The 21,078-nt window shown below is 46.7% G+C and overlaps 1 protein-coding gene across 7 annotated transcripts in view; it reads left to right on the top strand.

Moving 5' to 3' along the window:
* Positions 1-21,078, top strand: part of LOC140387540 (protein unc-13 homolog C-like) — a 972,441-nt gene that overhangs the window by 548,617 nt on the left and 402,746 nt on the right. For all 7 annotated transcript variants that reach the window (XM_072470780.1, XM_072470778.1, XM_072470777.1 and 4 more), the window contains 4 exons: positions 1,180-1,258; positions 7,663-7,734; positions 8,862-9,081; positions 11,024-11,251. In XM_072470780.1, the coding sequence (XP_072326881.1) occupies positions 1,180-1,258; positions 7,663-7,734; positions 8,862-9,081; positions 11,024-11,251 (599 nt within the window). The remainder of the gene's footprint in view (positions 1-1,179; positions 1,259-7,662; positions 7,735-8,861; positions 9,082-11,023; positions 11,252-21,078) is intronic.

Here is a 21,078-nt window from a genome sequence, read left to right as displayed (position 1 = left end):
TTGAAGTACTTTGTTCAGAATATTCTGCCATTTCAGCTACCATCTGGTCCATGAATACAAATCGCTGGAATTCTGTACAGCTGAGAACAAAAGCCTATCTATTTTTACAAGAATATATTCTTGTTTGCCAGTGTTTATATAGAAAAGAAAATGAGCAGATTAATCAAATCATATAGTCCAAGAGACCCAATTGATGGTTTGCACCAGAATTGCAATAGGAGCACTGTATATTGCCTCAACAATCCTGGATTAGAGAAATGGACAGGGTACCCACACTGACCATGATCCTAAAACCCCTGCTGGAAGTCTGTTTGCAATTGAACAGCACATTGATGGTTACTGCCAAGATCTGGATGCTGTAAACATGTAAGATAATATAGGGCAGTGCTGGCAACTTGCAGCCCGTGGACCATAGGCTGCCCATCTAGGCTCTAAGTGTGGCCCACAAGACATTTTGTTGACTGTTGCCCACATTAAGGATCGGCAAATTGCACAAATTTCCATCCGCGCAGCTTTATCCCAACCGGTATAGCTGAAGCGACTCGCAAGTAAAGAAAGGGCAAGTGAAGTGAGGTGCATGCAGATTGGCCACAACATTGACCGAGAGCCATGCACTCCCACAGCTTCCAAAGTGTAAATATTTCTTTTGTTTTTACCATTTGAAGTTGATAAGATTTCAATTAATATATAAATGATTTCAGCATTTCTATAACTCGTGAAATATTTGACATGTATCAAATGTATTTAATTGGTTCATGGGGTCATTGTTAGCGAACAAGCCTGATTTCAATCTGGAGGGCCGCTCATGTGGCCCACCTGCTAGCCTAGGTTGCCCATCAATACTATAGGGTCTCTGGCACTCAATGCCCCGTCTGCAGCAAGGAGTAAATGCCTTCACATTAGGAAATTACAAAAGGGGAGACAGCGGATAAGAAAATGACAAAAACAAAAAGAGCAGTAGACAACGATTGCTGTCTATCACTTGGTTAACGCAGTGTATCCAATACACATAAAACACACAGGCATATGTCCATGCCTAGTAAATTCTACATAGGGTTCAGAAGAAATCAGATGGTAGGATCTTGGTACGTCCCTCAATTATTGTCAAAATCTATACCATTGTAGCTTTCTAATTCTTAATATACAAACCACGTGACTAAACTGTACAATTTGTTGCAGGGCTGGAAGTGAGTTATATGGCATTGACAGTATGCCAGATTTGCGTCGAAAGAAGACAATGCCTATCGTCCGGGATTTGGTGAGTTAGATCTTGGATTATAGTTTGGATTCATTCGAAAATTATTTTTCATTTGAGATAAAAGAGGTTGTCTGCTCACAGATGACAAGTTAAATCTAAGGAAAGCGATTTAGTTGAAGGGAAAAAGTAGTCTTCTTTCCCTGTTTTCAAGTACCCACTTTTTGGAATCATGTTATCTTCCCATGCCACACATCCCGTGAAGGGTAATTTATTGCGAGGCTATGACCTGCGAGTTTCAGTAAACAGCAAGGAACTGGAGGGTGGATGAGGGTGATACTGATTGACTTGTCCCTCATTTTCTGTCTCCTCCCTGGCCTGGCAAAAATTAGAAATTTGTTGTGGATAATGGATTCTTAGGGCGGAATTCTTCAGCAACCCACCCCCCCCCGGTTCCCCCAAGTGGCAGGTTTTCCTGTAACAGAGGAAACTCCACGTCACCTGCCGCCGGGATCTTACCGTCCCGTTGAAGTTGATGCCGATTTACATTCTTTGATCACGCCGTTATCGGGGGACCCATGGCAGGTGTCGACTTCAATGGGACTGGGAGATCCCATCGACAGGAAGGGCTGGAATATTCCACCCTTAGCATTCCTACTGATATGACAATCTAAGTACCCTGATCACATTCAGACATTGTCATCGTATTTGCATGTTTCCTGTGCAGAATTAATAACTATTAAAAATTCACTGATGTGTACTTAGATATTTTAGTTTCATTGGCTTTAGTTGCAACTAACAACTAAATATAATTTCTTTCACTTGCTTCTTGGATTAAACAGGCTATGGTAAGTGCTTTGCAAAATATAAATTACATATAGTGTGTTACCGTAAAAGTGTTGATCGCAGTAATTGTATTAACCTCTTCTGGTCCAGGTAACACCCGCAATTATTTGAGGGTCACCAAACCACCTCTCTTGTTGTGATTTTACTACAGGCCTTCAGCTACATATTTAAAAATTAAACGGGAGAAGGATTACAATTCCTGTTTGAAAGGAAATGAATGGCTTTTCCTACTCATCATCATAAAATGCTGTCAGTTGCAAATGACAGATGGCCATATATCTAACATTTGCCTCTTAACTTGCACGAACCACTAAAAACCCAGTAACTTTTCTTTGTAAATTAAAATATAATAAAATGGGTCACTTAAAATTGAAAAGGTTGTGGGAAAAGAGCAGGGCTGCGGAACTAATTGTATAGTTATTCCATTAAACTGAACTGCGTGTCTGCAGTCCACAATTTGAAGCACTGGTCCCTGGTTTGCTGATTGAATGGCTGGCTTTCACTCCATCAAATTTATGACTGAGTGGTTTAAGTTGATGATGCCATTGAAACAGTAAGCTGAATTCAGTTCATGTGGGGGGGGGCAGAGAGGAGTGGTTAAAGTGCCCCCAATACTTCCATGGTGGGTGTTGGGGGGGAGTCACCCCTAAGCTTGGTGGGAGGGGGGGCCTCCATGTCCGTCGAGGTGTGGGTGGAAGGTCAATGTTATCGCTGATTAGGGAACCGTTTAAAGATGGCACCCCAATCTCTGTGTAACTGGGCTTGCTGGCTCCATGAGGCCCCACAGTGACAGACTGAGGCCCTAAACAGACCCACCGATTTCTTTTCTGATAGTGTCAGAAGATCTGGGCAGAAAATCTGCTTGTGTTTCTGGGGAGAAACATACTGCTTTTCAACAGAAACTGACACTTTGGGCACGATCCACCCGAATGGAAACAGAGTCCCAGAATGAGCACGTTTAGCCGAGTGTTTCCCAGCACTCGGAGCGCTGAGAAACCCTACGCTATCGAGCAGGACTCTGTTCCCATTCAAGTAGATTCGAGGACTCAGCAGGGGACTCCCCGACAAAGGCCGCACTTAGTCCAATTTCCTGCACTGAGGAGCTCCGCTCGCCGGAAACTCCTCAGTGCGGGAGGAGATCAGGATGCCGACTTTAAATAGCGTCCCGATCTCTCGACCCCCTCACGTGACCCCTGAACCCTCTCCCTAGCCCCAACTCACCTATAATGGGGTCCTCAGGTCCCGCACACTCCACTGCACCCACACAGGGCACCCTCGGGTCCGATCCCCGTCATAGGAAAAATGCCAGCTTGGCACCTTGGCAGTGCCTGGCTGGCACCCAGGTGGCACTGCCAGGGTGCCAGGATGGTGCTGCCATAGTGCTTGCATGGCACCAGCAGTGCCAGGATTCCACCCTGCCCATAGGGAAAGCACCTGATGGCCTCCAATATCTGGGGAAAAAAAACCACAAGTGCCGTTCCATCTGGTCCCCATTTGTGAGGACCAGCACTAACCGGCACTTACCCAAGGTCTCCAAGGCAAAGGGGTTAGATTCCAACTCCTTGGGTAGATCGTAGGAGAGCATACTAAGATGAGACTAGCTGTCTCACTCTAATACGCAGATTTGCTAAAATGTGATCCGCCCACAATGAACGGAATTGTCTCGTGAGATCGCGTTAGATCTCACGAGGCGTGGTGAGCTGGCTAGATCCCGGAAGAGGGATCTCCCGGCATCTACTGGCAGCACCGCGCTGCCTTTTGGGCATAACGTAGATCGCCCCCATAATCAATATTTCGGATAATTCCACCCGATTTTAAAATCAATCAGTGGTATTTTCTTCAGCGGGGCAGAGTTGTGGGTTGACAGCCATGAAGTGCCAAACATTCTGGAATACTTACTCTTCTTCCTGAACACAGCTGAACTTTTTGTTTCAAGGTGATCCGTTAGCTGCATTCCCCAGCCATTCAGAAAATGTTCCACAATATATCTGTGTTGGAATCCACAACCTTTATTTTAACTATGTTTTCCAAGCTTGCATTCAGACAAATTAATGTGTGCAATTACACAACATGGAATTACAGTAATTCTGTTCAAAGCTGTACATGTGCAATATGATAGGTTTTGACGAATAATGGAAATACTCAAAACAAACTGATTATATGTTTTACAAGAAAGAACCAGCCTGAATTTTCCTCAGTTTGGCTTATGCTTTACACCGGTGCTTCCCAAATAATTTCCTAACGTGAGCCCATTTTAATTTTTCAGACCTAATGTGAAAATTGGGAGAGAGGGGTTTGAGGGTCATTGGGGTGGGGGGAAAGTTGTTGAGTGGGGTCTGGTGAGAAAAGGGAAGACCCGCAGGCTGTGGTTGTGGCAACAAGTGGGCCTCCATTAGGCCGCATCCACCGACAGAACACTAAAATCTAAAGGGGCCTCACAGCTGCCAAATCTCAGCGTCAAAACTCAAAACCGTGCCTGCCATTGCTGCCTGCGAGCTTGCAACCCCAAAATCTCACCCTGCGACATGACTGGGGATCACTGACCCACAGTTTCGGAACCCCTGCTTTACACAAATGTTGGGATTTACAGTCAAATTAAATTGTGCTGTTTGCACTCAATTTTCCCAGCCCCTTGACATAATGTAAGGTACAGCATTTGAGGGGTTTAGGAAGCACACACATGGTGAAAGAGGAAAGTTGCCTTATCTAAATTTCATTACTGTTGAATAAGATCATTTCTAAATAGCACTTTTTAGTCCCATCACACGCGCACTAAAAAAATCAAACATTAAATTGCTGAAGAAAAGTTAATGGTTTTGCCTTCTTTCTGTGTCTGGTGTCCTGGAGCTTTAATTTGCCAATAAACGTTCCTAGCATCTGAAAGTCTGAATCTCGTCAGTGTTGTCTATTCGACTAAGTGCAGAGAGCTGGATTTTCATGTCTGACAGCTTGCCAGTTTCAGAAGTAGCAGAGCGTTTCTCTAAGCTGTCCAGCTCTGGAACCCTACTGACCTCCCAAGAGCACTGGCAGAACCCCGAGAAATATTCCCACCTCTCCCTCCCTCTCTCTCTCTCTCACACACACTCACACTTCACTCTCTCTCTTTCACACACACTCACACTCTCAGCTCTTCTTTACTCTCACATACATTCGAACTCCCACCTTTCTCCCTTCGCACAAATACACATTCACACTATCAACTGTCCCTCTCACACATTCACTTCTCTCTCACACACACTGACTCTCACCTCTTCTCTCACGCACACTCGCAATCTTACCTTTTCTCTCGCACATGCCAATGCACTCCCACCTTGTTCTCGCTACACACATGCACATTCCCACTCTCACCTCTCCCATTATTTCTCTGGCTGCTTCCCCTCCCACCCTCCAGACCGCTTCCTCTCCTGCCCTCCGACACCGCTTCCCCTCCGCTCCTCCGAGACCGTTTCCCCTCCTGCCCTCCGAGGCCACTTCCACTCCTGCCCTCCGACATTGCTTCCCCTCCCATCCTCTGAGAGCGCTTTCTCTCCCGCACTTCGAGGCCTTTTCCCCTCTCACCCTCCGAGGCTGCTTCCCTTCCTCCCTCCGAGGCTACTTCCCCTCCCACCCTCCGAAGCTGCTTCCCCTCCTGCCCTCTGAGGCCGCATCTCTTCCCGCCCTCCAAAGCCGCTTCCCTTCTTACCTCCAAGGCCGCTTCCCCTCCCATCCCACGGCCTACCTTGCTCCCCTGCTTGCTCCACCATCAGCCGGCTTTGCTCTCGGCCTTCCCTGAGACTTCCAATATTGGATTTGCTGCTATTTCTAGCTCTGCTAATCAGGGATCGACTTCTCAGTGCATTGGCTGCTGATAGGCTGACTAGTGTGCCTATCAGTAGCCAACGCAGTGTAACAATCACCTCTGATAGAACCAGCTGGAAATACAACTTTTTTAAATTTAGAAAGGCTGACCCACTGTGGAACCCCAAGATGTCTCCTACGGAACCCAGGTTGGGAAATGCTGATGTGTTTACTGGATAGTTACATTTTCTCATCACAGCACTGTCATGACTCACCTTACTGAACATTTCCTGGTGAACTGCAAAGGAGGCAAAACCATTTTACTTATATGTTGAACTCTTACCCCTTCCAACCCATAGTTCATGCCTCTGTGCAGCTTGTGTAGAACCTGGCTGTTACTCAACATCAGCCCCTCCTCCTGCTCCTTGTTCATACATTCACATGATTTAAAAGATTTATCAATGAGTCCACAACACTGTTCCTTCCCTCCTTCATAGGAACTGGGTGGTTCCGGGCCTGGTCTCTCTCTTGTCGTCATGAAAATGGTGAGGGCTTAAGCAGAGGCAGGAATTCTGGCTGTCCCTCTCAATGTTCATTTTTCTCCATGCCTACTCTGTTTGCTCCTGATCGAGGCCATGAAAATCCAGCCCAGAACGCTATGCATTGCTAATGTTCTCCAAGAATATGCATGCATTGTCCCTTATTTTGTATGTGTTTAGTTTTGATGCTCCAAGTCCTTTAAAGGATTTAGGACTGTTTGTTTTAAAGAGCCAACTACATTGACCATAGTACCTTACGTTAATAAACAAACAGACTAAATAAGCATTTTGTGCTGTCAGTGATATCAGCAGTCTGGTATAGAGTAGAATTTCTCAACCTTGGATTGAAGGTCGCTTTCCGAATACCTCACTCAAGGGATTCTGCAATGTACTGCACCATTAGCTGACGAGATGAAGGCCGGTGCCTATGATTCCCTGCACAGTGATCTCCTGATTACAAACATCTCACTGTTGACAGTTGCCAAGAGGAAGCCAAACACTTTTTCACAGTCCTGCTTTAATAATGGCCCTTGCTGTATTTGGAATACTTTGATCGCTTCCTTTTATTGTTATCTTTTTGTGGAGAGCAAGGAGAGGGAACGTCTCAATGAATATCCAACAGCCAGAGATCTGTGATTTTAAAGTTCAACAGCGCATGAAGTACAAAGCCTCCAAGGCCATTGATGAAGGCATTGGATGGTGGTGGGGGTTGAGGGGTGGGGTGGGGGTGGCGGGGGGCTCATTATTATGAACAGTGGTAGGATCCATTGATTCTTGGATCGTCTATTTATTCCAAATTAATCATTGTCTGGAGCTCATTGATGCATTTAGCATAAACTTCAGGGTATGCTTTGAGAGTAACAACACATAAATTCAGATATTTGAATTACACAAATGTAGATTATACATCCATTAGTTACCTGAAGTCTTCTATTAAATGTCTTCTCACACTTACCATTTGGGCAGCATGGGCAGCACGATAACATAGTGGTTAGCGCAGTTGCTGCACTGCTCCAGGGTCCCAGGTTTGATTCCCGGCTTGGGTCACTGTCTGTGCGGAGTCTGCGTGTCTGTGTGGGTTTCCTCCGGGTGCTCCGGTTTCCTCCCAGAGGCCAAAGATGTGCAGGTTAGGTGGATTGGCTATGCTAAATTGCCCTTAGTGTCCAAAAAGGTTAGACTGGGTTACGGGGATAGGTTGGAAGTGTGGGCTTAAGTGGGGTGCTCTTTCCAAGGGCCGTGCAGACTCGATAGGCCGAATGGCCTCCTTCTGCTCTGTAAATTCTATGATTTTACCTTCCTCAACAGACTCTTGCTGCCCGAAAAGCCGGTATATCTTTAACCATGGTCAACAGGACTTCAATAAACAATGAAGAATTGGTAAGTGCGTTTCTTTACTAGTATCTTGCCTGTGACGTGAACATCAGTTGATGAATAGTTTTCATGCATTATATACATGCACACATTATGCAAACATAAAGGTGAGAATTTGGTACAGTCACCTTACACTTGGTTTTGCACCCACAGACCTGACCACCCAACAATTTTGTTACAGACAATTATTTACATACAGGGCTTATGGTCCACATGATCACGTAGGCATTTTCAATGTTAAACTTTGCCGAAAAAGCATGACAAAGAATTGAGCAATCACAGTTTTCAATATCAATACATTTTTCAACACCAATACATGGCTAACAGATTTGACACACCACACTTTCATGCTTGTTTCAAACGCAAAACATTTCTCATTTCTAAAAAAAGCCGGTCATTTCATCATAGTTCAAACCCGGAGAATTACATTTACAAGCCATGTACCAACCCCTAATTCACCCAAGAATTAAAGCAGATTACAGCTGGTTTCCCACAGAGAATACCTGAGCAGTGACCTTGACGTGACAGGTTAGATCAGAAATCAAATCTTTCAGCTGCACTTCAGACCCAGGCTAGCCAAGAGCAATGTCACAGGAAATCTGAGTGTGTACATAAAATTACAATTCACCAATTCAAGGCTGAACACCACAGACATTACATATATGCTTAATATTTCTGAGAAATACTCTGTATTGTGTTTTTATAAATACAAAACTGTACATGTTGCTCTGGTAATTGAAGCATCTTGAGCATTCAAAAACTACATTGACAAATCCTACCATGTTTCTATTTGCTATCCAAACAGCTATTTTCCATTCAGCCACATGTTTGCTTTACAAAGTATATTACTATACATGGATGCTAAATATATCTCCAACAGTACATTTAACTAAATCAAAAGTAAAATATTTGGATGAATCAATTGACAAGAGCAATGCAAGAAGATTACTTATCGAGAGTGATGTAGAATCATGCACTTTCAGTATTAATACGTTAATGCATTTCCAATTTTATGAAACCAGTTAGAGAATGGAATACTGTGATAAATGTCATATAGCCACATTTTGTAAGAGCTTTAAAAGCAGTGCTTTAAAATTGCTAATTCAGATATATCTTGATCCTACTTTTAACAGAAAGCTCATGTTTATAAGAAGACATTGCAGGCCTTAATCTACCCAATATCATCAACTACTCCACATAACTTTGAGGTTTGGACAGCAACCACTCCTACCTACTGCTATGAATGCGAGGGGCTGCTTTGGGGCATAGCCAGACAAGGCATGCGTTGTACGGAGTGTGGTGTCAAATGCCATGAAAAGTGTCAAGACCTTCTAAACGCTGACTGTTTACAACGTGAGTATTTTCTGCTGACAAATATTGTGTCTTATGTTTTGAGAGAGGGAAATCAAGTGGGAGAAGAAGAATAGGCCAGATTTTGTGGTGATTGAATGGTACTTACCTTTCATGGAATTACGAGAGCAACAGGTCTAAGACAGAAACAAAACTTAAATGTATATGTTAAAATGTGGAGGAATGAGACTCAACACTTGTAAAAATTAGTTTTCAGAGCCAGAGGGGTTGCTTGGCAGTAGTCACAACCTCATTCCGCAAAATGGAGGCAATATTGTCTCACTCAAAGGAACTCAACAATGCAACACTATTTTATTCAGTCATGCACTGAAATAACATCTTGGATTATGCTCAGGTTCCACTCATTTCCCCTCAGTACATCCACCTTACACATCAATGATTCAAAAACTCTCTGACTGTTTCATCTTGATTTCTTTCCTCACTATTTCCACAATCCAGTCGTCCTCCAGAACATCTGTCCTCAGTCCATCTACATCCTGGTTAGACTTACCTGTCCCCATATCCCAGTCTCCTGTGCTCCCAGCCACTCTCTGACATCACATAATGTAACCCCCAACTCACGCAAGTTTTTACCGATCTATAATATCCGGATACATTCAAATGTCTTGAGTGCTTCCACCCCTCTGACAACTCCCAGACAATAGTTCCCCACCTCCAGGTGCTTCCAAACTCACCAGTCCATTGGTAAGTAATGCCATTCCAAATCTTCCACTCTCTCCTGCCATCAGGAGTCCCCAAGGCCAGATGCCTCTAAAGTCCAGACTACATTCCCATTGAGCATTCAAGACACTAGCACACCCACCCCAATCCTGTATGATGACTCCTTGCCTTTTCTCAAGTCACTCCCTCAATCCAGCTCACAGTCCCAATTCACCTAATTGATTCTTCCTGGTTACATCCTCTCCCCATTCCTTCTCTACGTACTTGTCAATCCTTTATCTCAGCTGTAATCCCAACATAAATTCCTTTTGTCTTACTATATACTTCCAGCTTTAAGATAAGGGATAGATATTGAATACCTTATTAAAATAGTGTGCCCACGGGCCACACAGACATTGAAGGGAAACTAATAATGGTTTAGAAAGTAGGTCAGAATTTTATCATGAATTTTAAACTAGATTTCAAGAAATTTTGAAAATACCTTTAAGCCAAATAATCCATTTAACTGAGCAACTTTGGTGGGAAATCCATCCATGGATTAGCATCTTGACTGGTCCTGACTTTAATATCTATTAAAATGTCAATAGATTCATCATGTTGCTGGAGCAACCTGAGGGGAGGCCGTGGGGTAGTGGTATTGTCACTGGGCAAGTAATCCAGAGACCCAGGGTACTGCTCTGGGGATCCGGGTTCAAATCCCACCACAGCAGATGGTGAAATTTGAATTGAATAAACATCTGGAATGAAAAGATTAATGATGACCATGAAACCATTGTTGATTGTTGTAAAGACGCATCTGATTCACCTACGTCCTGTAGGGACAAAAATCTGGTGTCTTTACCTGGTCTGACCACATGTGACTCCAGACCCACAACAACATAGTTGACTCTTAGTTGACTCTTAACTGCCATTCAGTTCAAAGGTTATTAGATCTGGGGAAAAAAAAGTCTTGCCTTGCCAGCGATGCCCACATCCCATGAAAGAATAAAGAAAAATACCGAGTTGTTCCATCAGTTCCATCAGATTTTATTTTTATTTCTTGTGAGTTTGTTTTTGAGGTTTCTAATTTTAAAAGATATTTTGGTTTTCTCTCGGAATGCAATTGAACAGCATGATGGTCTAGCTGTTTGAAATTCAGTTTCAGAGAAAATAATATTAATTGACACAGATTGTACCACCAGAGTCCTTTTTGGAGGCTTTTAATTCACAAATCCATCTAATTTAAAATTCTAAAGGACCAACTGGTTTCACATCTCCATTTCAGGAGCAGCTGAGAAAAGCTCAAAACATGGAGCAGAGGACAAAACACAAATCATCATCACAGCCATGAAGGAAAGGATGAAAATCAGGGAGAGAAACAAGCCAGAGATTTTTGAGCTGATCCAAGAGCAGTTTAAAGTGTTGAAAGAAGACTATGCACAACATTTGAAAACAGCAAAACAGAGTGTATTGGACGGAACGTCCAAATGGTCAGCAAAGATCAACATAACAGGTTAGATTGCCATGGAATATTTTTCCTAAGCAAATCCATTTACTGTCTAAGAATAAGTTATATCATTGAGACAATCTCACTCATACCAATTGTTCAGAATATATATATGCTATGGCAATTTTCAGCCATGGTAAATAAAACCTGTACATCCAGTTAAATGAATATTTACATTGTTTCTGCTGGACATAAATTGTGTATGCTCAATGTTCGCCGGCCTCCAAACATGGTAATTTTACTGACAAGCTGGTGGAACAAGTGTTACGGACAGGGAAGGTGGTGGTAATTTTTAAAAGCACTAATTTCTCCTCTCATAATCTGTACATACACAGAAAGGTATTTTGATTTTTTTCCCCCCTTTATAAGCAGTGGTGTATTTCCCAAACCCTTGGTTTCCATTTTTCTATAAATAACCCCACGATAATATTGAGAGGGGATGAACTTAGAGGGTTAGTTCATTTGCACATAATCAAAATGTGGGAGGAGGGTCTCGAAGCTGCCTCCTTTGCATTCATACAGTAAAAGAGCGACAGAGAAACAGAAGATTCACAGGGCAGAGACCACAGAGAAAACAAATATTGTTTTATGTGAATTCCAGAGTCCAGAATCAATGTCCAATGAGGTATTCCTTCACTGAGGTCAGTGAGCTGAAAACCAATGCGGGATAATTCACTTTGCCAGTATGTTGACTTTGCATAATGATATATGCATGTAGAGATGAGTCAGTCCTGTCGGTGATGGTGCAGTTTCCAGCAGAAGCAATGTAGATGGGGCTAGGTGTCCAACCTGGGCCAGAGCTCTTTGTCTGTAAGGCTGTTAGTTATATGATAACCACAGACTGAGATTTTGTAGTTAAGAAAGGCAGTATGACTGATTCCACAAGTCAGAGGCCCACATCACATGACTCTCACCTCTCCAAACTGTCTTTGACAAAGGATGTGTATCCCTCGTTTGGGTACCCAAGATTGTTAGATGTCTCAACCATTAGGAATTAAAAGGAAGGTTGCTGGGCCCTTTCTCTTAGTAGATGAGCAAACTCCCATTGGTCACCCTGAGTTAGGAAATGCAAATGGCCTTTGAATAGCTCTTTTTGAATTTGATCTGTGTAGCCCACAGGGGGTTGGTCATTAGTGCCTCTTCAGGGATAACAATGTGTGAGTTTCCCCGATAATGCAGGTAGCATATTTTGTTTGGGGGTCACAGACAGAAATAGATTAATCGATTTTAGGTTTTTGTCCAGTATTACATTTTTAGAGATAGCCATGAGCAGATCTCTACATATTTTATAAACAAAGATACAGAGTAAAGTCTTAGTTCCTCACATAAATTTTTTAAAAACAAATTTGCCTGGCATCTTAGGCATCATGTGGCTATCCTTAAATGGGTGAGAATTAGATCAATCTTCCTTAGAGCAGCGATAAAGATGACTTATGCGAGAAGCAGGAGTCAAATTAGTTGTCAGTCAGAGGTGGCCTGTTGGCTCATCTGAACCATGCTGTAACTTGAGAATGTTTGATAGTTTGTGACAACTTTCAAGAAATGAAATTGTTCCATTCCAAATTTCCTAACCCCTAAAATCTTCATTATCTCAATCATCATTATCACAACCTAAGACACAGGAACACAAATGCTTGATCCAAAATAACGACGTCAATTCCCTAATCTGTGATGACCACAAATAGCTGCTTTAGCCCAACCTGTATCTCACCAAAGAATGCTGAATTGATTTAATTAGTTTTCAGCTAAGTTCTGGAGTCCTCCCCTCTGCCCTGCCAAATCACTTTCTGGGTCAAATCTTCCGAATTGCCTTTAGACTGTTTCATTTGACATCTTGCAAAAGGACATTCAGTTCTACTGCATAACTCTACTAGTGAACAGTAGCTTCAATAAGCTTTATCTGAAACATCAGGTCTAATTAATGTTGATTTCCATGTCTCACAACACGAATGAAGTATGATGGAACTATGAGGTGATGTAAGTATCTGCAACTGCATAAACTGCAAGATGGGATTTCATGAATCCTGAAAAGGCAATCGTAATGGGGAAAACAAACATGTAAGTCATATTAAACAAAAACAGAAAATACTGGGCAATCTTAACAGGTCTGACAGCATCTGTGAAGAGAAAAGGGAGCTAACGTTTCGAGCCTGGATGACTGTCAAAGCTAGAAATGGGGTCAGATTTATACTGTAGTGGGGGGGGGGGGCATGGAGTGGTGGGGCTGGATGGGGGCCAGCAATAGGTGGAAATTGACAAAGATGTCGAGGACAGAAGACAAAAAGAATGTAAATGAGGGTGATTAAGACTAAGAAGGATGTTGATGGTGGCACATGTTCTTTGTCAGTCTCCAGCTCACACTGGCCCCCTATTCAACCCCACCGCTCCATGCCCCCCCCACTACAGTATAAAGATGACCCCATTTCCAGTTCTCCCTAGCTTTGACAAACAGTCATCCAGATTGAAACATTAGCTTCCTCTCCTCTCCACAGATGCTGTCAAATCTGCTGAGGTGGTCCAGTATTTTTTGTTTTTGTTTCAGAATCCAGCATCTGCAGTGATTTTCTTTTATCTATGTAAATAGCACGCACACACACACATACAGACGCACATGCATGGATGCAAACACGCACACGCGCACACACTCATCCACACAGAAAACCCCCAAACTATAAACAATACAGTACAAGTGCCACAAGAACAAAATCATACTTTAAAAGATGGAATGATTTTAAGACATGTGTTTGCCCCTTTAAGAATGTGTCAGAGGTGAAGCTTTGTTCTCTACAAAGCTCAAATGGACAAGAAAACTGCACAGTGTGATCCCATTTTAAATGGCTGACAAATCGCAGTATGTTAATTTTTTTTTAAATTAAAAAAATATATTTTTATTAAAGTTTTCGAACACAATTTTTCCCCCTTACAAATCAACAAAAACGGTAACATGATAACTGATAGATAACATTGTTAAAATAAAATAGTGAACTAACAAAAGAACACAAAATAGTGCTACTCCTCCCCCCCCCCCCCCCCCCCACCCTCCCCTCCCCTTCACCCCATCTAGAACACAAACAATTCCCCCCCCCCCCCGGCCCGGGCTGCTGCTGCTGGCTATCTATTTTCCCCCTAACGTTCCGCTAGATAGTCGAGGAACGGTTGCCACCGCCTGGTGAACCCTTGAGCCGATCCTCCCAGCGCAAACTTCATCCACTCCTGTTTTATGAACCCTGCCATATCGTTTGTCCAGGCCTCCACGCCGGGGGTTTTGCTTCCTTCCACATGAGTAAAATCCTACGCCGGGCTACGAGGGACGCAAAGGCCACAATATCGGCCTCTTTCGCCTCCTGCACTCCCGGCTCATCCGCTACCCCAAATATAGCTAACCCCCAGCTTGGCTTGACCCGGACCTTCACCACCTTCGAGATCACTCCCGCCACTCCCCTCCAATACCCCTCCAGTGCCGGACACGACCAAAACATATGTGTGTGGTTCGCCGGGCTTCCCCGCACCTTCCGCATTTGTCCTCCACTCCGAAGAACCTGTTCAACCTCGCTCCCGTTATGTGTGCTCTATGTAGCACCTTAAATTGGGCCAGGCTAAGCCTGGCACACGAGGAAGAGGAATTTACCCTACTTGGGGCATCAGCCCACAAACCCTCCTCAATCTCCTCCCCGAGCTCGTCTTCCCATTTTCCCTTCAGTTCTTCTACCAGCTCCTCCCCCTCTTCTCTCATCTCCCGGTATATTTCGGACACTTTTTCCTCCCCGACCCACACCCCCGAAAGCACCCTGTCCTGGATCCCTTGTGTCGGGAGCAGCGGAAATTCCCTCACCTGTTGTCTCGTGAACGCTCTCACCTGCATATACCTAAAGATATTCCCCGGGGGCAGCTCATACTTTTCCTCGAGCGCTCCCAAGCTCGCAAACGTCCCATCTATAAAGAAGTCTCCCACTCTCCTAATTCCTGCCCGGTGCCAGCTCTGGAACCCTCCGTCCAACCTCCATGGGGCAAACCTATGGTTGTTCCTGATCGGGGACCACACCAAGGCTCCCAACACACCCCTCTGTCGCCTCCATTGCCCCCAGATACTTAATGTTGCCGCCACCACTAGGTTCGTGGTAAACGTTTTCAGGGAGAGCGGTAATGGCGCCGTCACCAGCGCTTTTAAGCTCGTCCCTTTGCAGGACGCCATCTCCAGCCTTTTCCACGCCGCCCCCTCTCCCTCTATCATCCACTTACGGATCATCGGCACGTTGGCAGCCCAATAGTAGTCGCCCAAATTCGGCAACGCCAATCCCCCTCTGTCCCTGCTACATTGCAGGAACCCCCTCCTTACCCTCGGGGCCTTCCCCGCCCACATGATGCTCCTATCTATTTTTTTGAAAAAGGCCTTAGTGATCAATATAGGGAGACATTGAAACACAAATAGGAACCTCGGGAGGACCATCATCTTAATCGCCTGCACTCTGCCCGCCAGTGACAGCAGCTGCATATCCCACCTTTTGAAATCCTCTTCCATTGCTCCACCAGCCGAGTCAGATTGAGTCTATGTAAGGTTCCCCAGCTGCTGGCTATCTGAATCCCCAGGAACCGGAAGTTTCTTTCCACTCTCCTTAGCGGCAGGCCATCTATCCCTCTACTGGTCCCCAGGGTGTATCACAAAAAGCTCACTCTTCCCCATGTTAAGCCTATATCCCGAGAAATCTCCAAACTCCCTCAATATCTGCATAACCTCTATCATCCCCCCTCACTGGGTCCGCCACATATAGCAGTAGGTCATCTGCGTAGAGTGACACTCGGTGTTCCTCTCCCCCTCTAACTACCCCTCTCCATTTCCTGGAGTCTCTCAGCGCTATGGCCAGTGGTTCAATTGCCAGCATGAACAGTAATGGGGACAGCGGGCATCCCTGTCTTGTTCCCCTATGTAGTCGAAAATACTCCGACCTTGCTGATTTGTGACTACACTTGCCATTGGGGCCCCATAGAGGAGTTTAACCCAGCTGACAAACCCCTCCCCGAACCCAAACCTCCTCAGCACCTCCCATAGATACTCCCACTCTACACTATCAAATGCCTTCTCTGCATCCATTGCCGCCACTATCTCTGCCTCCCCCTCTGCTGCAGGCATCATTATCACCCCCAATAGCAGTCGCACGTTGACATTCAATTGTCTCCGCTTTACGAACCCTGTCTGATCTTCGTGCACCACCCCCGGGATACAATCCTCTATCCTCATTGTCAGCACTTTTGCCAGCAACTTGGCGACCATATTTAGGAGTGAGATAGGCCTATAAGACCCGCATTGCAGCGGGTCTTTATCTCGCTTCAGGATTAGTGATATCGTCGCCTCTGACATTGTCGGGGGTAGGGTCCCCCCTTCTCTGGCCTCGTTAAAGGTTTATACCAGCAGCGGGGCCAACAAGTCAACATATTTCCTATAAAATTCCACCGGGAACCCATCAGGTCCCGGGGCCTTCCCTGCCTGCATGTTCCCCAGCCGTTTGGTCACCTCGTCCACCACAATTGGCGCCCCCAGGCCTGCCACCTCCTGTTCCTCCACCCTCGGGAACCTTAGTTGGTCCAGAAACTGCTCCATCCCCTCTTTTCCCTCTGGGGGTTGGGACGTATATAACCTCTCGTAAAAGGTCTTGAACACCTCATTTACCTTCCCTGCTCTCCACACCGTGGTTCCTGTTTCATCCCTAACTCCCCCGATTTCCCTCGCTGCTGTCCTCTTTCGAAGCTGGTGGGCCAATAGGCGACTCGCCTTTTCCCCATATTCATATTTCATCCCCTGTGCCTTCCTCCACTGTGCCTCTGCCCTCCCTGTGGTCAGCAGGTCGAACTCCGTCTGGAGTTGTCGCCTCTCCCTGTGTAGTACTTCGTCCGGGGCCTCTGCATATTTTTTATCCACACTCAAAATCTCCCCCAGTAATCGTTGCCTTTCTTTGGCCTCTGTTTTCCCCTTGTGAGCCCTGATGGAGATCAACTCCCCCCTGACCACCGTCTTCAGCGTTTCCCATACTACCCCCACTCGGACCTCCCCATCATCGTTGGCCTCAAGGTACCTTTCGATACATCCCCGCACTCTTCCGCAGACTCCCTCATCCGCCAATAATCCCACATCCAGTCGCCAGAGTGGACGCTGCTCCCTCTCCTCTCCTAGTCCAAGATCCACCCAATGTGGGGCATGGTCTGAAACAGCTATGGCCGAGTACTCCGTTCCTTCCACCCTCGAAATCAGTGACCTTCCCAAAACGAAGAAATCAATCTGGGAGTATACCTTATGGACGTGGGAGAAAAAGGAGAACTCTTTGGCCAGCGGCCTAGCAAATCTCCACGGATCTACTCCCCCCATTTGGTCCATAAACCCCCTAAGCACCTTGGCCGCTTCCGGCATCCTTCCGGTCCTGGATCTAGATCTATCTAACCATGGGTCTAGCATGGTGTTGAAGTCCCCCCCCCCCCCCCCCCCCCATCCCCATTACCAGGTTTCCTACCTCCAGGTCCGGGATGCGTCCCAGCATCCGCTTCATAAATCCCGCATCATCCCAGTTCGGGGCATATACGTTGACCAGCACGACCTCCATTCCCTGCAGTCTGCCACTCACCATCACATATCTGCCCCACTGTCCGCTACAATGTTCCTAGCCTCGAACGACACCCGTTTCCCCACCAATATGGCCACCCCTCTATTCATTGCGTCCAGCCCTGAGTGGAACACCTGTCCCACCCATCCTTTCCGTAACCTAACCTGGTCCACCACCTTCAGATGCGTCTCTTGAAGCATGGCCGCATCTGCCTTCAGCCCCTTTAAGTGCTTGAACACTAGGGCCCTCTTAATCGGCCCATTTAGGCCTCTCTCGTTCCACGTGATCAGCCGGACTGGGGGGCTGCCCGCCCCCCTCCCCTGTCGACTAGCCATCACCCTCTCTGGGCCAGTCCCACGTCCCGGTTCCGCGCACCCACTCGTCCCTCAGGCGGCGCATTCCCGCCTCAACCACCTTTTCTCTTACCAGCTCCCCTTCGATCTCCGCAGCAGCAACCCAGTTGTCCCCCCTCCCTCCGCTAGATCCCCATCTAGCATGGTTACTCCCCCCATATTGCTTCCAAAAGTCAGCTGACTTCAACTGACCCCGGCTTCTCCCGCTCTCTCCTTGACCCCCCCCGTGTGAGGAACTCCCATCCTCCTTGCGCCTATCTTCCCGCCATCATGACTCTGGCGCGGGAAAGGAAAAAGAAACCCCGCGCTTTCTAGTGCCATCCCGCCCCCCATGGCGCAGCTCCCCCTACCGCCCCGCTCCCATTACCCGTCCACCGCCTGTGTCTCTTCTTCCCCCCCACCGGCGCCCACATTTCTCAGTGTCCCCCCCTCCCCAATTTACACCTCTATACATCAGCATTTTTGTTTCCCCTCCAACATCAGTCCCTCAGTTCTGGTCCAGTTTCTCTTTTTGAATGAAGGTCCATGCTTCTTCCGACGTTTCAAAATAGTAATGTCTGTCCTGGTGCGTGACCCACAATCGCGCCGGCTGCAACATCCCGAACTTCACTTTCTTCTTATGCAGCACCTCCTTGGCTCTATTGAAACTCGCCCTCCTTCTCGCCACCTCCGCACTCCAATCCTGATACACTCGTATCACCGCATTCTCCCATCTGCTACTTCGTACCTTCTTGGCCCATCTCAAAACCACCTCTCTATCATTGAAGCGGTAAAATCGCACGATCATCACCCTAGGTGGTTCTCCAGCCTTTGGTCTCCTCGCAGGGACCCGGTGGGCCCCTTCCACTTCCAAGGGGCCCGAGGGGGCCTCAGCTCCCATTAGCGAGCGTAGCATCGTGATCGCGTAAGCCCCGCCGTCAGCTCCTTCCACTCCCTCGGGGAGACCCAGGATCCGGAGGTTCTTTCTCCTTGATCTGTTTTCCAGGACTTCAATCCTTTCGGTGCACTTCTTATGGAGCGCCCCGTGCGTCTGCATTTTGACCGCTAGGCCCAGGATCTTGTCCTCGTTGTACGTTACCTTCTGGTCCACCACACGGAGCTCTATCTCCTGGGCCTTTTGTGTCTCTTTAAGTCCCTCGATTGCCTGTAGCATCGGGGCCAGCACCTCCTTCTTTTTAAAAAATATATATATTTTATTAAAGTTTTCAAACACAATTTTTTCCCCTTACAAATCAACAAAAATGGTAGCATGATACCTGCTACATAACATTGTTTAAATAATATAGTAAACTAACCAAGTAACACGAAGTAATGCTCCCCCCCACCCCCTCTCCCCATCTAGAACACAAACAATTTACCCCCCCCCCCACCGGGTTGCTGCTGCTGGCCATCTATCTTCCCCCTAACGTTCCGCTAGATAGTCGAGGAACGGTTGCCACCGCCTGGTGAACCCTTGAGCCGATCCTCTCAGCGCAAACTTAATCCGCTCCAGTTTTATGAACCCCGCCATATCGTTTATCCAGGTCTCCAGGCCGGGGGGTTTCGCTTCCTTCCACATGAGTAAAATCCTACGCCAGGCTACTAGGGATGCAAAGGCCACAACATCGGCCTCTTTCGCCTCCTGCACTCCCGGCTCATCCGCTACTCCAAATAGAGCTAACCCCCAGCCTGGCTTGACCCGGACCTTCACCACCTTCGAGATCACTCCTGTCACTCCCCTCCAATACCCCTCCAGTGCCGGACACGACCAAAACATATGTGTGTGGTTCGCCGGGCTTCCCCCGCATCTCCCACACTTGTCCTCCACTCCGAAGAACCTGCTCAACCTTGCTCCCGTTATGTGTGCTCTATGCAGCACCTTAAATTGGATCAGGCTAAGCCTGGCACACGAGGAAGAGGAATTTACCCTGCTTAGGGCATCAGCCCACAAACCCTCCTCAATCTCCTCCCCGAGCTCTTCTTCCCATTTTCCCTTCAGTTCGTCCACCAGCTCCTCCCCCTCTTCTCTCATCTCCCGGTATATCTCTGACACTTTGCCCTCCCCGACCCACACCCCCGAAAGCACCCTGTCCTGGATCCCTTGTGTCGGGAGCAGCGGAAATTCCCTCACCAGTTGTCTCGTGAACGCTCTCACCTGCATATACCTAAAGGTATTTCCCAGGGGCAGCTCATACTTTTCCTCAAACGCTCCCAAACTCGCAAACGTCCCATCCATAAATAAGTCTCCCACTCTCCTGATTCCTGCCCGGTGCCAGCTCTGGAATCCTCCGTCCAGCCTCCCTGGGGCAAACCTATGGTTGTTCCTGATCGGGGACCACACCGAGGCTCCCAGCACACCCCTCTGTCGCCTCCATTGCCCCCAGATACTTAATGTTGCCGCCACCACTAGGTTCGTGGTAAACTTTTTCGGGGAGAGCAGTAATGGCGCCGTCACCATCGCCTGCAAGCTCGTCCCTTTACAGGACTTCATCTCCAACTTTTTCCACGCCGCTCCCTCTGTCATCCATTTACGAATCATCGCCACGTTGGCGGCCCAATAGTAGTCGCCCAAATTCGGCAATGCCAGTCCCCCTCTGTCTCTGCTACGTTGTAGGAACCCCCTCCTTACCCTCGGGGCCTTCCCCGCCCACACGAAGCCCGTGATGCTCCTATCTATTTTTTTAAAGAAGGCCTTAGTAATCAGTATAGGGAGACACTGGAACACAAATAGGAACCTCGGGAGGATCATCATCTTAATTGCCTGCACTCTGCCCGCCAGTGACAGCGGCTGCATGTCCCACCTTTTGAAATCCTCTTCCATTTGTTCCACCAGCCGTGTCATATTGAGTCTGTGTAAGGTTCCCCAGCTCCTGGCTATCTGAATCCCCAGGTGTCGGAAGTTTCTTTCCAC

The sequence above is a fragment of the Scyliorhinus torazame genome, chromosome 12, assembly GCF_047496885.1.
Source record: "Scyliorhinus torazame isolate Kashiwa2021f chromosome 12, sScyTor2.1, whole genome shotgun sequence".
Lineage (NCBI taxonomy): Eukaryota > Metazoa > Chordata > Chondrichthyes > Carcharhiniformes > Scyliorhinidae > Scyliorhinus > Scyliorhinus torazame.
Note: the sequence above shows the minus strand (reverse complement) of the source record. Positions and strands in the feature narration are given on the sequence as shown.